Below are 16,890 nucleotides of genomic sequence, written 5' to 3'. Positions count from 1 at the left end.
ATGAGACCGAGCGAGGTCGTGTCATGCTTTTGTAACTATTCCGTGTGGGTCATCGGTCATCAGGTGAGCTGAAGGCAGCCACCCACCGTCCAGAGGTGATGACGATGACGTCATCACAACACCTGGAGGAGGATTGGTAACGTCTGTCATCAGAGCAGACAAGGTCCTGACGAAGGAGGAGTCCCTGGGGAGAGGAAATGCATGAAAACCTTGTCGTGCAAATGTGTTTGTTTAGAAGAGGCAGTTGGTTAACAACAGGAGGTAGTCTACAACAAGCGGTACATCTACAAAAACCGGTAGGTGTACAGCAGGTAGTGAATGCGTTGACAGCATCTAGTAAGTTTACAACATCCAGTACGTCTACAATAACCAGTACATCCACAACATTAAGTACATTTGCAACGTCTACAACGTTCAGCATGTTAACAACATCCTGTACACCTACAATTACCAGCACGTCTACAACATGTCTACAAGCTTCAGTATGTTAACAACATCCAGTACGCCTACAGTAACCAGCACGTCTACAACATCCAGTACGTCTGATACGACTAGCACGTCTACAACGGACATTCGGTCAATAACCAGCACGTCTACAACATCAAAAAGTCTACGTCTAACAAAGTAGAGGAAGGATATCACATTCAAAAGTACATTAAACACCTCCCCTGCGTCTTATGATTAGCCGTTTCCTGTTGTTTTTGCAATCATGGATGTGGTGTGTGGAGTCGCTAATGTTTTCCTTGAAGTATTACAAGGTAGCAAGAATCGTTTAGATATATATTCATAATTACTTTATATATATATATTTATATATATACTTATATATATATATATATATATATATATATATATATATATATATATATATATATATATATATATATATATATATATGTATATATATTTTTTTTTTCCAAAGAAGGAACAGAGATGGGGGCCAGATGAGGATATTCCCTCAAAGGCCCAGTCCTCTGTTCTTAACGCTACCTCGCTAACGCGGGAAATGGCGAATAGTATGAAAGAAAAGAATATATATATATATATATATATATATATATATATATATATATTTTTTTTTTTTTTTCATACTATTCGCCATTTCCCGCGATAGCGAGGTAGCGTTAAGAACAGAGGACTGGGCCTTTGAGGGAATACCCTCACCTGGCCCCTGGCCCCCTTCTCTGTTCCTTCTTTTGGAAAATTAAAATGAAAAAATGAGAGGGGAGGATTTCCAGCCCCCCGCTCCCTTCCCTTTTAGTCGCCTTCTACGACACGCAGGGAATACGTGGGAAGTATTCTTTCTCCCCTATCCCCAGGGATATATATATATATATATATATATATATATATATATATATATATATATATATATATATATATATATATATATATATATGAGGGGGGTGGGGGTTGTTATTCCATGTGTGGCGAGGTGGCGATGGGAATGAATAAAGGCAGACAGTATGAATTATGTACATGTGTATATATGTATATGTCTGTGTGTGTATATATATGTGTACATTGAGATGTATAGGTATGTATATTTGCGTGTGTGGACGTGTATGTATATACATGTGTATGTGGGTGGGTTGGGCCATTCTTTCGTCTGTTTCCTTGCGCTACCTCGCTATATATATATATATATATATATATATATATATATATATATATATATATATATATATATATATATATTTATACATATATATATATATTGGAAAGGATCACAATTTTGCGCGTGATCAAGATATTCCTATGAGTCCACGGGGAAAATGATACACGAAAAGTTCCCAAGTGCACTTTTGTGTAATAATCACACCATCAGGGGAGACACAAGAGAGAAATATAAGTCAGTTGATATACATCGAAGAGATGAAGCTAGGACGCCATTCGTCTCTTCGATGTATATCAACTTACTTATATTTCTCTCTTGTGTCTCCCCTGATGGTGTGATTATTACACGAAAGTGCACTTGGGAACTTTTCGTGTTTCATTTTCCCCGTTGACTCATAGGAATATATATATATATATATATATATATATATATATATATATATATATATATATATATATATATATATATATATATATATATATATATATATATATATATATGGGAGTATGTGATAGAATGTAAGAAAGTAAATTCTCGATTAATATGGGTAAAATTGAAAGTTGATGGAGAGAGGTGGGTGATTATTGGTGCATATGCACCTGGGCATGAGAAGAAAGATCATGAGAGGCAAGTGTTTTGGGAGCAGCTGAATGAGTGTGTTAGCGGTTTTGATGCACGAGACCGGGGTATAGTGATGGGTGATTTGAATGCAAAGGTGAGTAATGTGGCAGTTGAGGGAATAATTGGTATGCATGGGGTGTTCAGTGTTGTAAATGGAAATGGTGAAGAGCTTGTAGATTTATGTGCTGAAAAAGGACTGATGATTGGGAATACCTGGTTTAAAAAGCGAGATATACATAAGTATACTTATGTAAGTAGGAGAGATGGCCAGAGAGCGTTATTGGATTACGTGTTAATTGACAGGCGTGCGAAAGAGAGACTTTTGGATGTTAATGTGCTGAGAGGTGCAACTGGAGGGTTGTCTGATCATTATCTTGTGGAGGCTAAGGTGAAGATTAGTATGGGTTTTCAGAAAAGAGGAGTGAATGTTGGGGTGAAGAAGGTGGTGAGAATAAGTGAGCTTGGGAAGGAGACCTGTGTGGGGAAGTACCAGGAGAGACTGTGTACAGAATGGAAAAAGGTGAGAACAATGGAAGTAAGGGGTGTGGGGGAGGAATGGGATGTATTTAGGGAATCAGTGATGGATTGCGCAAAAGATGCTTGTGGCATGAGAAGAGTGGGAGGTGGGCTGTTTAGAAAGGGTAGTGAGTGGTGGGATGAAGAAGTAAGAGTATTAGTGAAAGAGAAGAGAGAGGCAATTGGACGATTTTTGCAGGGAAAAAATGCAATTGAGTGGGAGAAGTATAAAAGAAAGAGACAGGAGGTCAAGAGAAAGGTGCAAGAGGTGAAAAAAAGGGCAAATGAGAGTTGGGGTGAGAGACTATCAGTAAATTTTAGGGAGAATAAAAAGATGTTCTGGAAGGAGGTAAATAGGGTGCGTAAGACAAGGGAGCAAATGGGAACTTCAGTGAAGGGCGTAAATGGGGAGGTGATAACAAGTAGTGGTGATGTGAGAAGGAGATGGAATGAGTATTTTGAAGGTTTGTTGAATGTGTCTGATGATAGAGTGGCAGATATAGGGTGTTTTGGTCGAGGTGGTGTGCAAAGTGAGAGGGTTAGGGAAAATGATTTGGTAAACAGAGAAGAGGTAGTAAAAGCTTTGCGGAAGATGAAAGCCGGCAAGGCAGCAGGTTTGGATGGTATTGCAGTGGAATTTATTAAAAAAGGGGGTGACTGTATTGTTGACTGGTTGGTAAGGTTATTTAATGTATGTATGACTCATGGTGAGGTGCCTGAGGATTGGCGGAATGCGTGCATAGTGCCATTGTACAAAGGCAAAGGGGATAAGAGTGAGTGCTCAAATTACAGAGGTATAAGTTTGTTGAGTATTCCTGGTAAATTATATGGGAGGGTATTGATTGAGAGGGTGAAGGCATGTACAGAGCATCAGATTGGGGAAGAGCAGTGCGGTTTCAGAAGTGGTAGAGGATGTGTGGATCAGGTGTTTGCTTTGAAGAATGTATGTGAGAAATACTTAGAAAAGCAAATGGATTTGTATGTAGCATTTATGGATCTGGAGAAGGCATATGATAGAGTTGATAGAGATGCTCTGTGGAAGGTATTAAGAATATATGGTGTGGGAGGCAAGTTGTTAGAAGCAGTGAAAAGTTTTTATCGAGGATGTAAGGCATGTGTACGTGTAGGAAGAGAGGAAAGTGATTGGTTCTCAGTGAATGTAGGTTTGCGGCAGGGGTGTGTGATGTCTCCATGGTTGTTTAATTTGTTTATGGATGGGGTTGTTAGGGAGGTGAATGCAAGAGTCCTGGAAAGAGGGGCAAGTATGAAGTCTGTTGGGGATGAGAGAGCCTGGGAAGTGAGTCAGTTGTTGTTCGCTGATGATACAGCGCTGGTGGCTGATTCATGTGAGAAACTGCAGAAGCTGGTGACTGAGTTTGGTAAAGTGTGTGGAAGAAGAAAGTTAAGAGTAAATGTGAATAAGAGCAAGGTTATTAGGTACAGTAGGGTTGAGGGTCAAGTCAATTGGGAGGTAAGTTTGAATGGAGAAAAACTGGAGGAAGTGAAGTGTTTTAGATATCTGGGAGTGGATCTGTCAGCGGATGGAACCATGGAAGCGGAAGTGGATCATAGGGTGGGGGAGGGGGCGAAAATTTTGGGAGCCTTGAAAAATGTGTGGAAGTCGAGAACATTATCTCGGAAAGCAAAAATGGGTATGTTTGAAGGAATAGTGGTTCCAACAATGTTGTATGGTTGCGAGGCGTGGGCTATGGATAGAGTTGTGCGCAGGAGGATGGATGTGCTGGAAATGAGATGTTTGAGGACAATGTGTGGTGTGAGGTGGTTTGATCGAGTAAGTAACGTAAGGGTAAGAGAGATGTGTGGAAATAAAAAGAGCGTGGTTGAGAGAGCAGAAGAGGGTGTTTTGAAATGGTTTGGGCACATGGAGAGAATGAGTGAGGAAAGATTGACCAAGAGGATATATGTGTCGGAGGTGGAGGGAACGAGGAGAAGAGGGAGACCAAATTGGAGGTGGAAAGATGGAGTGAAAAAGATTTTGTGTGATCGGGGCCTGAACATGCAGGAGGGTGTAAGGAGGGCAAGGAATAGAGTGAATTGGAGCGATGTGGTATACAGGGGTTGACGTGCTGTCAGTGGAGTGAATCAAGGCATGTGAGGCGTCTGGGGTGGACCATGGAAAGCTGTGTAGGTATGTATACACGTGTGTGGACATGTGTATGTACATGTGTATGGGGGGGGGGGGTTGGGCCATTTCTTTCGTCTGTTTCCTTGCGCTACCTCGCAGACGCGGGAGACAGCGACAAAGTATAAAAAAAAAAAAAAAAAAAAAAAAAAAAATATATATATATATAAATATATATATATATATATATATATATATATATATATATTGAAAAAGGGAGCCTCTGCTAATCTGCTTTCGCTCTCTGGCGTAACCGACTAGGCTTCTCAGCCTCAGTGCTACGGACATACCAGACACCACCCCTTGGTTCCGGGATCGATCCCGGAAAATTAAGGAGTACTGAACACCTTGATGGAAGGTTTCCAGATCCTCAGACAGCTCCTTCTAGGCATATTTCACTGTATTTTACCGCTACGCAGTTTCGTAATATCTCTTACTAATTTCGTTAGTCGGAAACGAAACAGGAATCTGACTTTTCCCAGAAAGACGGGAGAATCATGCCTGACGTCAGTCAGTGCGCAAGCCAGCCCTACCTTGGTGTTGTGTGCACATCTGCGTGGACGAAGGCCACAGCCAACTCTGAAGAAACTAATCTTGGAAGGATACGTCTGGGAGGAGGTGGCGGGGTTGGAGAGTGGGTGGGACGAGGCTGGGAGGTGCCGGAGGGGTTGTATGGCGGGGCGCGGAGTATCCAGCAAATCATCACCCACAGATCCGGCTAAAACTTGCACCCGGCATCAGTGTAACGCTCGGGAACCATCTACCATGTTACAGCCATACCTTCCCCTCTACAGCCCCCTCCTCTTTCCCATCCTTACCAACCAGTTCAAAGAAGAGGCGAGGGGAAGGACGGGGTGGTATGTGAGTGCCGCACTAAGCCCTTCATCTTTGCGAAAAGCTCCATAACACAACCCTGGTGGTGGAAACTCCGTAATATGGACGGATGGGATACATTGCGTCAGGTGTCTGAACAGATGCCATGGTTCCTGTTTGTTACCCAGCCAGTATCCTTTTGTAATGGTGTATGATAATCTCAGGCACTTCATATAGACTTCCATATGCATGTACAGTAAGGAAGTCAACGGCAGGAACCCTTGTCCTGTGTAGCAGAGCAGAGTAACAGAACACCATGTGTGTATAGTGATTCCAACCCTTATGAAGAGGTTTAGCAAATAAGAACTTGAAATTCTTATAGAATTCTTACTCATTGCTGAACTGCACGTATTTACTGGACTGCAAATACGTAATGCACTAAGGAATATGCATTACGTATTTAGCAGTCCAGAGTTTATTGATGATGAGTTTAAGATAAATTCTATTGGATCTAAGTTAAAGTACCCTAGATCTTTCATTGATAAATCCCTTAAGTCAGCAAAGAAATAATTTTATAGAATTGAGCCCAAACCCCCATTGACACCAAGAATATTTTAGTTCTCCCTTTTAATAATAATTTTACTTTACTTCCCATGTTGCTTAAATTCTTTAATGTAGATGTTGCCTTCTGCAACAATAATACTATAAAGAATACCTTAATCAGGAATTCACCAGAAAATTCTCTTAGATGCATCTATAAAGTGCCATGTGGAAATTGTGATAGATTTATGTTCGTCAGACTAGTAAGGATCTTTCTGTTAGACTTAAGCGACATAGATATAGTATAAGAACGGGACGAGAATCAAATGTCTTGTTTAATCACGTTAAAAACAATGATCATTGTATTGACTGGAGTAATGCCATCTCAGTTATTAACTCTAACTCTATTACCACGAGAAATATCATTGAATCTTCTATTACTAGATACACAAAGACTTATAATCTTAATATTAGTGATGGTCTATACAAATTAGATAACTTTATTGTTGATAAAATTTGTAAAATGATAAGCTTATGAACGCTCGTTGTATGTCTTGGACAATCGCATGTTTACCAAATGGCGTCCTAGCTTCGTCTCTTCGATGTATATCAACTGACTTATATTTCTCTCTTGTGTCTCCCCTGATGATGTGATTATTACACGAAAGTGCACTTAGGAACTTATCGTGTTTCATTTTCTCCGTGGACTCATAAGAATATCTTGATCACACGTAAAATTGTGATCCTTTCTAATATATATATATATATATATATATATATATATATATATATATATATATATATATATATATATATATATATATATATATATTTTTTTTTTTTTTTTTTTTTGCTTTGTCGCTGTCTCCCGCGTTTGCGAGGTAGCGCAAGGAAACAGACGAAAGAAATGGCCCAACACACCCCCCATACACATGTATATACATACGTCCACACACGCAAATATACATACCTACACAGCTTTCCATGGTTTACCCCAGACGCTTCACATGCCTTGATTCAATCCACTGCCAGCACGTCAACCCCGGTATACCACATCGCTCCAATTCACTCTATTCCTTGCCCTCCTTTCACCCTCCTGCATGTTCAGGCCCCGATCACACAAAATCTCTTTCACTCCATCTTTCCACCTCCAATTTGGTCTCCCTCTTCTCCTCGTTCCCTCCACCTCCGACACATATATCCTCTTGGTCAATCTTTCCTCACTCATTCTCTCCATGTGACCAAACCATTTCAAAACACCTTCTTCTGCTCTCTCAACCACGCTCTTTTTATTTCCACACATCTCTCTTACCCTTACGTTACTTACTCGATCAAACCACCTCACACCACACATTGTCCTCAAACATCTCATTTCCAGCACATCCATCCTCCTGCGCACAACTCTATCCATAGTCCACGCCTCGCAACCATACAACATTGTTGGAACCACTATTCCTTCAAACATACCCATTTTTGCTTTCCAAGATAATGTTCTCGACTTCCACACATTCTTCAAGGCCACCAGAATTTTCGCCCCCTCCCCCACCCTATGATTCACTTCCGCTTCCATGGTTCCATCCGCTGCCAGATCCACTCCCAGATATCTAAAACACTTCACTTCCTCCAGTTTTTCTCCATTCAAACTCACCTCCCAATTGACTTGACCCTCAACCCTACTGTACCTAATAACCTTGCTCTTATTCACATTTACTCTTAACTTTCTTCTTTCACACACTTTACCAAACTCAGTCACCAGCTTCTGCAGTTTCTCACATGAATCAGCCACCAGCGCTGTATCGTCAGCGAACAACAACTGACTCATTTCCCAAGCTCTCTCATCCCCAACAGACTTCATACTTGCCCCTCTTTCCAAAACTCTTGCATTCACCTCCCTAACAACCCCATCCATAAACAAATTAAACAAATATATATATATATATATATATATATATATATATATATATATATATATATATATATATATATATATATATCCCTGGGGATAGGGGATTAAGAGTACTTCCCACGTATTCCCTGCGTGTCGTAGAAGGCGACTAAAAGGGGAGGGAGCGGGGGGCTGGAAATCCTCCCCTCTCGTTTTTTTTTAATTTTCCAAAAGAAGGAACAGAGAATTGGGCCAGGTGAGGGTATTCCCTCAAAGGCCCAGTCCTCTGTTCTTAACGCTACCTCGCTAATGCGGGAAATGGCGAATAGTTTGAAAAAAAAAGAAAAAAAAAAAAAAAAAAAAAATATATATATATATATATATATATATATATATATATATATATATATATATATATATATATATATTGCTTTGTCGCTGTCTCCCGCGTTTGCGAGGTAGCGCATATATACATATATACATATATACATATATATCCCCTGGGGATAGGGGAGAAAGAATACTTCCCACGTATTCCCTGCGTGTCGTAGAAGGCGACTAAAAGGGGAGGGAGCGGGGGGCTGGAAATCCTCCCCTCTCACTTTTTTTTTTAATTTTCCAAAAGAGGGAACAGAGAAGGGGCCCAGGTGAGGATATTCCCTCAAGGGCCCAGTCCTCTGTTCTCAACGCTACCTCGCTAATGCGGGAAATGGCGAATAGTATGAAAGAAAAGAAATATATATATATATATATATATATATATATATATATATATATATATATATATATATATATATATATTCTCCTTCGGTGTTGCAATAATATGACATTTGGTTGTCATTCCTGTTTTCTTGGGTCGTTTGACCTTAAGGTTTGAGAGTATATTTTTGATCATCATTAACACTTGACGGTGCATAGGTCATTCTTGTCAACATTTTCATCTTATTTATGTCATTAAGAATTCTGATTTTACCGGAAAACTGCGACCTCAAACACTTTCGTTCTAACATGAAATGTTCGTTGTAAATTAAGCTAAAAGGGAGGATTGACTTGCGTGCCGGCGGCTAAGATATTTTTCATCATCCGGGAAGAGATACTGGACGTGTATCGTTATCCTCCATATTTACGTCTTAGGCTGATCCTAGCGGCGGCCGCTCAGACCAGTTTATTATCGTCAGGCGGCTCGTCTCTCACCAGTGACCGTAAGGACGACTAGGCTGTTGGAACTTCACGTTAGATGCACCATTTGCCGTTGCTGGTGCTGCTGCTCCCTGCCACATACTGCACACGTAACCGTACACATGCACCGTCAGCTGCTGCTAGCTGGTGTGCCCTGCTTCATACCGCATACTTCACCATGACCAGGGCGCCGTCAGCGATCCTTGGCCAAGATGAGAGCAACCCTCTCGTCGTGCGTGTGTCTTGGCAGTCACTACCCGGCTCTGCTGCGTTCACTGTATAGCGCATGATTAACGCTCGTTTTCTATAGTTTCTAGTGAAGAGGTAAATTCCATAGAGAAACCTCGGCATCGTCCGGGAGTTCCTGCATGGCGACCAACTAACTGTCTCTAAGCTGGAAACAAGTTTTTCCAGTTGTTCTTGATTTATTCAGCCGGATCAGAGTAAGCTACTAATATTAATACATTTTCATTCTTATTATTTTGCTATTACTTTTTACACTTGCATCTGTCGTACCACCACCACTGTGAGGAACACGCACATAGGTATTTCAGCTTTTTGCTTTACTTTTTTCCTTTTCTTCATTTAATGTTTTACCCAAAAGTCATTACCTTTGCTTTTGTTCGTTTACTTAAGATGCATTTTACCCGACCGTTTAAAGGTCAGATTAGACACATCTTCACCAGTGGCTAAGTGGTGTTGAATGGTGTATTGACAATGAGAGCTGTGGTGAGGATGAGGGTGGGTGATGAAAATGAGTACGTCATGAGGATAAGGGCGCAGTGGAGATGGACCAGACCGGTAAGAGTCAGGTCAAAGGCCAGTGGTGTCGAGGATGTAGTTAAGATGACATGTGGTTAAGGTGAGGGTATAGTGAGGACGAGGATGCCATGAGGATAACCTTTGAGGTGATGTAAGGATGTTCTCGAGTGTGAGTGTGACTTTAGTGAGCGATAGTGCAGGGTTTGACATACTTCATTCGCCCGCTAATGCTGACGCTTCTAGAATTAGTCAGGTTGCTTTGAGGTCACTTGCTCTGCGTTTACGTAAACGTCATATTCTGCCTATCTGTTCGCTCAGCAGTCAGATGCGTATCCATGATTTGCTCAAGGTTGGGAGAGGTTGTTAGAGGCGAATTATGAAATTGCTAAGAGAATAATGAAAAGCTCAGAACCAGAGTGGTATGTTAAGATCACATTGTATCTCAGAACCAGAGTGGAATGTTGAGATCACATTGTATCTCAGAACCAGAGTGGTATGTTAAGATCACATTGTATCTCAGAACAAGAGTGGTATGTTAAGATCACATTGTATCTCAACAAGAGAGGTATGTTAAGATCACATTGTATCTCAACAAGAGAGGTATGTTAAGATCACATTGTATCTCAACAAGAGAGGTATGTTAAGATCACATTGTATCTCAACAAGAGAGGTATGTTAAGATCACATTGTATCTCAACAAGAGAGGTATGTTAAGATCACATTGTATCTCAACAAGAGAGGTATGTTAAGATCACATTGTATCTCAACAAGAGAGGTATGTTAAGATCACATTGTATCTCAACAAGAGAGGTATGTTAAGATCACATTGTATCTCAACAAGAGAGGTATGTTAAGATCACATTGTATCTCAACAAGAGAGGTATGTTAAGATCACATTGTATCTCAACAAGAGAGGTATGTTAAGATCACATTGTATCTCAACAAGAGAGGTATGTTAAGATCACATTGTATCTCAGAACAAGAGTGGTATGTTAAGATCACATTGTATCTCAGAGAACTTGGCGCTTGTGAGGTGTGCGTGTGAGGTTCAGTCACTGGTATTAGTCAAGTTAACCTGAAATTGAATGCAGCTGTTGTGCTGTTTTGAATGACAATACATTTGTGATGATTGATGACATACAACCGCTGGTAGCAGTAATCAAGAACACTTTTCTCGAGGAAACAAGTTATTATGCTTTGTAGGTAAAGAACATTTCGTTATGACTGATGTATGAAATTGTTTTAGTCGCTGGTGGAAATCACTGAAATGGATAATTAAACATAGATATACATTTATTGTTTCTTCTGAGGAACTAAAATTGTTGAATTGATTGTAAGAATATATTGATAATCATTATTCTTGAGTAAGTTTATTGTGTATTATTAAGGGGAGGTGGAATGCCCCCCCCCCCCCCCCTTTTTACCATGAGGACGCCCCTGTTAGTTATGTGTGTTTCAACTGCTCTATAACTGCACGTCTTCCACGCTCGGTGCCTGTAGGTATATCGCTTCCACGACCATCAATCAGAAATCTATATTTATGATTCACAGTATCATCTAATGATGAGAGACACTTTGGATATCTTCACCTTTTCACACTGATGTTGGCTGTTGTCTCAAATGCCAGTGTTCGCGACATTAATCATGAGAGTCTGTGAACTGTTTATTTGCTCATAGTCTGTCATTTCCCGAAGTATTGCTAATGTGTGTTGCGTTGCGGTGGTTGGCGAGGGGCCAACGAGGTAAGCAGTCTTTAACCTTGATTTTTCTTTTTATAATGTATACATATGTTGATTTCCAATGTAAACAGAAACGTTTTCGATGATTTGAAACGGACGCTGGCTTGGAGAGAGAGAGAGAGAGAGAGAGAGAGAGAGAGAGAGAGAGAGAGAGAGAGAGAGAGAGAGAGAGAGAGAGAGAGAGAGAGAGAGGAGGTGAGTCGCAGTGCAGGAGATGCCGTTGCCGAGATTATCTGTGAAGGTGGCAAGAGAGGTTAAGGGTTGGAACCCCCTCGTCCGGTGTCAACCAAGCCTTAGCTGGAACCTGTGGAGGTAGTAATGTCCATTGTTCCAGCCAGCGTTGTGAACCGAGGGCTTCTGTAGAGTATAGCAAATACGTAACGTTTCATGTTCATGCGATATCACCTCGTATGTATGTCATCTTTGCCTCTGTTGGATAATGTGTAGTGGCTGGGAGCGGGGGGCTAGAAACCCTCCTCTCCTTATATTTCAACTTTCTAAAAGGGGAAACAGAAGAAGGAGTCACGCGGGGAGTGCTCATCCTCCTCGAAGGCTCAGACTGGGGTGTCTAAATGTGTGTGGATGTAACCAGTATGAGAAAAAAGGAGAGATAGGTAGTAAGTTTGAGGAAAGGAACCTGGATGTTTTGGTTCTGAGTGAAACGAAGCTCAAGGGTAAAGGGGAAGAGTGGTTTGGTAATGTCTTGGGAGTAAAGTCAGGGGTTGGTGAAAGGACAAGAGCAAAGGAAGGAGTAGCACTACTCCTGAAACAGGAGTGGTGGGAGTATGTGATAGAGTGTAAGAAAGTAAACTCTAGATTGATATGGGTAAAACTGAAAGTGGATGGAGAGAGATGGGTGATCATTGGTGCCCATGCACTTGGTCATAAGAAGAAAGATCATGAGAGGCAAGTGTTTTGGGAGCAGCTGAGTGAGTGTGTTAGCAGTTTTGATGCACGACACCGGGTTATAGTGATGGATGATTTAAATGCAAAGGTGAGTAATGTGGCAGTTGAGGGAATAATTGGTGTACATGGGGTGTTCAGTATTGTAAATGGAAATGGTGAAGAGCTTGTAGATTTGTGTGCTAATAAAGGACTGGTGATTGGGAATACCTGGTTTAAAAAGAGAGAGATATACATAAGTATTCTTATGTAAGTAGGAGAGATGGCCAGAGAGCGTTATTGGATTACGTGTTAATTGATAGGCGTGTGAAAGAGAGACTTTTGGGTGTTAATGTGCTGAGAGGTGCAACTGGAGGGATGTCTGATCATTATCTTGTAGAGGCGAAGGTGAAGATTTGCAGAGGTTTTCAGAAAAGAAGAGAAAATGTTGGGGTGAAGAGAGTAGTGAGAGTAAGTGAGCTTGGGAAGGAGACTTGTGTGAGGAAGTACCAGGAGAGACTGAGTGTAGAGTGGAAAAAGGTGAGAGCAAAGGACGTAAGGGGAGTGGGGAAGGAATGGGATGTATTTAGGAAAGCAGTGATGGCTTACGCAAAAGATGCTTCTGGCATGAGAAGGTTGGGAGGTGGGAAGATTAGAAAGAATGAAGAAGTAAGATTATAAGTGAAAGAGAAGAGAGGGGCATTTGTACGATTTTTGCATGGAAATAGTGTAAATGACTGGGAGATGTATAAAAGAAAGAGGCAAGAGGTCAAGAGATAGGTGCAAGAGGTGAAAAAGAGGGCAAATGAGAGTTGGGGTGAGAGAGTATCATTAGATTTTAGGTAGAATTAAAAGATGTTTTGGAAAGAGGTTAATAAAGTGCACAAGACAAGAGAACAAATGGGAACATCAGTGAAGGGAGCTTATGAGGAGGTAATGACAAATAGTGGTGATGCGAGGAGATGGAGTGAGTATTTTGAAGGTTTGTTGAATGTGTTAGCTGATAGACTGGCAGATATAGGGTGTTTTGGTCGAGGTGGTGTGCGAAGTGAGAGGGTCGGGGAGAATGGTTTGGTTCACAGAGAAGAGGTAGTGAAAGTTTTTGAGTATTCCTGGGAAATTATATGGGAGGGTTTTGATTGAGAGGGTGAAGGCATGTACAGAGAATCAGATTGGGGAAGAGCAGTGTGGTTTCAGAAGTGGGAGAGGATGCGTGGATAAGGTGTTTGCTTTGAAGAATGTATGTGAGAAATATTTAGAAAAACTAATGGATTTGTATGTAGCATTTATAGATCTGGAGAAGGCATATGATGGAGTTGATAGAGATGCTCTGTAGAAGGTATTAAGAGTATATGGCGTGGGAGGCAAGTTGCTAAAAGCAGTGAAAAGTTTTTATCAAGGATGTAAGGCATGTGTACGAGTAGGAAGAGAGGAAAGCGATTGGTTCTCAGTGATTGTCGGTTTACGGCAAGGGTGCGTGATGTCTCCATGGTTGTTTAATTTGTTCATGGATGGGGTTGTTAAGGAGGTGAATGCAAGAGTTTTGTTTAGAGGGGCAAGTATGCAGTCTGTTGTGGATGAGAGGGCTTGGGAAGTGAGTGAGTTGTTGTTCGCTGATGAAACAGCGCTGGTGGCTGATTCGGGTGAGAAACTGCAGAAGCTGGTGACTGAGTTTGGTAAAGTGTGTGAAAGAAGAAAGCTGAGAGTAAATGTGAAAAAGAGCAAGGTTATTAGTTACAATAGGGTTGAAGGACAAATCAATTGGGAAGTAAGTTTGCATGGAGAAAAACTGGAGGAAGTGAAGTGTTTTAGATATCTAGGAGTGGATTTGGCAGCGGATGGAACCATGGAAGCGGAAGTGAGTCACAGGGTGGGGCAGGGGGCGAAGGTTCTGGGAGCGTTGAAGAATGAGTGGAAGGCGAGAACATTATCTCGGAAAGCAAAAATGGGTAAGTTTGAAGGAATGGTGGTGCCAACAATGTTATATGGTTGCGAGGCGTGGGCTATAGATAGAGTTGTGCGGAGGAGGGTGGATGTGTTGGAAATGAGATGTTTGAGGACAATATGTGGTGTGAGGTGGTTTGATCAAGTAATGAAAGGGTAAGAGAGATGTGTGGTGATAAAAAGAGTGTGGTTGAGGGAGCAGAAGAGGGTGTGTTGAAATGGTTTGGTCACATGCAGAGAATGAGTGAGGGAAGTTTGACAAAAAGGATATATGTGTCAGAGGTGGAGGGAAAGAGAAGTGGGAGATCAAATTGGAGGTGGAAGGATGATGCGAAAAAGGTTTTGAGCGATCGGGGCCTGAACATGCAGGAAGATGAAAGGCGTGCAAGGAATAGAGTGAATTGGAAAGATTTGGTATACCGGGGTGGACGTGCTGTCAATGGATTGAACCAGGGCATGTGAAGCGTCTGGGGTAATCCATGGAAAGTTTTGTGGGGCCTGGATGTGGAAAGGGAGTTGTGGTTTTGGTGCATTATACATGACAGCTAGAGACTTAGTGAGAACGAATATGGCCTTTGTTGTCTTTTCCTAGCGCCACCGCGCGCACATGCGGTTGATGAGGATATTCAGTGTATGCATGGCTCATGGTGAAGTGCCTGAGGATTGGCGGAATGCATGCATAGTGCCATTGTACAAAGGCAAAGGGGATAAAGGTGAGTGCTCCAGTTACAGAGGTATAAGTTTGTTGAGTATTCCCGGGAAATTATATGGGAGGGTATTGATTGAGAGGGTGAAGGCATATACAGAACATCAGATTGGGGAAGAGCAGTGTGGTTTCGGAAGTGGTAGAGTATGTGTGGATCAGGTGTTTGCTTTGAAGAATGTATGTGAGAAATACTTAGAAAAACTAATGGATTTGTATGTAGCATTTATAGATCTGAAGAAGGAGTATGATAGAGTTGGTAGAGATGCTCTGTGGAACGTATTAAAAGTATATGGTGTGGGAGGCAAGTTACTAGAAGCAGTGGAAAGTGTTTATCGAGGGTATAAGGCATGCATACGAGTAGGAGAGGAAAGTAGTAGGTTCTCAGTGAATGTAGGTTTGCGGCAGGGGTGTGTGATATCTCCATGGTTGTTTAATTTGTTTATGGATGAGGTTGTTAAGGAAGTGAATGCAAGAGTTTTGTGTAGAGGGGCAAGTATGCAGTCTGTTGCGGATGAGAGGGCTTGGGAAGTGAGTGAGTTGTTGTTCGCTGATGACACAGCGCTGGTGGCTGATTCTGGTGAGAAACTGCAGAAGCTGGTGACTGAGTCTGGAAAGTGTGTGAAAGAAGAACACTGAGAGTAAATGTGAATAAAAGCAAGGTTATTAGGTACAGTAGGGTTGAAGGACAAGTCAGTTGGGAGGTAAGCTTGAATGGAGAAAAACTGGAGGAAGTGAGGTTTTTTTGATATCTGGGAGTGGAATTGGCAGCGGATGGGGCCATGGAAGCAGAAGTGAGTCACAGGGTGGGGGATGGGGCGAAAGTTCTGGAAGCGTTGAGAAATGTGTGGAAGGCGAGAACATTATCTCGGAAAGCAAAAATGGGTACGTTTGAAGGAATAGTGGTTCCAACAATGTTATATGGATGTGAGGCGTGGGCTATAGATAGGGTTGTGTGGAGGAGGGCGGATGTGTTAGCATTGAGATGTTTGAGGACAATATGTGGTGTGAGGTGGTTTGATCGAGTAAGTAATGAAAGGGTAAGAGAGATATGTGGTAATTAAAAGAGTGTGGTTGAGAGAGAGCAGAAGAGGGTGTATTGAAATGGTTTGGTCAGATGGAGAGAATGAGTGAAGAAAGATTTACAAAAAGGAGGAATATATGTCAGAGTGGAGGGTACGAGGAAGAAGTGGAGACCCAATTGGCAGTGGAAGGATGAGTGAAAAAGATTTTGAGCCGATCGCGGTCATGAACATGAGCGGGGGGGGGGGGGGGGGGGGGGGGGGGGGGGGGGGGGGGGGGGGGGGGGGGGGGGGGGGGGGGGGGGGGGGGGGGGGGGGGGGGGGGGGGGGGGTGGGGGGGGGGGGGGGGTGAAAGGCGTGCAAGAGTAGAGAGAATTGGAACGATGTGGTATACCGGTGTGAAGTGGATGCCAATGGATTGGAACCAGGGCATGTGAAGCGTGTGGGTAGGGAGAGAGGGGGGGGAATGCCATATCATGTTGTGGCGGGGTGGCGACGAAATGGATGAAGGCAGCAGCATGAA

General features: G+C 42.1%; 1 protein-coding gene across 1 annotated transcript in view; it reads right to left on the bottom strand.

Annotated features, from left to right (window-relative positions):
• Positions 1–9,603, bottom strand: part of RagA-B (Ras-related GTP binding A/B) — a 32,962-nt gene extending 23,359 nt beyond the window's left edge. Inside the window, exon 1 of the mRNA XM_071670190.1 lies at positions 9,481–9,603. Within this exon, the coding sequence (XP_071526291.1) occupies positions 9,481–9,603 (123 nt within the window). The remainder of the gene's footprint in view (positions 1–9,480) is intronic.
• Positions 9,604–16,890: the final 7,287 nt, after the last annotated feature.

The sequence above is a fragment of the Panulirus ornatus genome, chromosome 14, assembly GCF_036320965.1.
Source record: "Panulirus ornatus isolate Po-2019 chromosome 14, ASM3632096v1, whole genome shotgun sequence".
NCBI classification, from domain to species: domain Eukaryota; kingdom Metazoa; phylum Arthropoda; class Malacostraca; order Decapoda; family Palinuridae; genus Panulirus; species Panulirus ornatus.
This window is presented reverse-complemented; position numbering and strand designations above follow the sequence as displayed.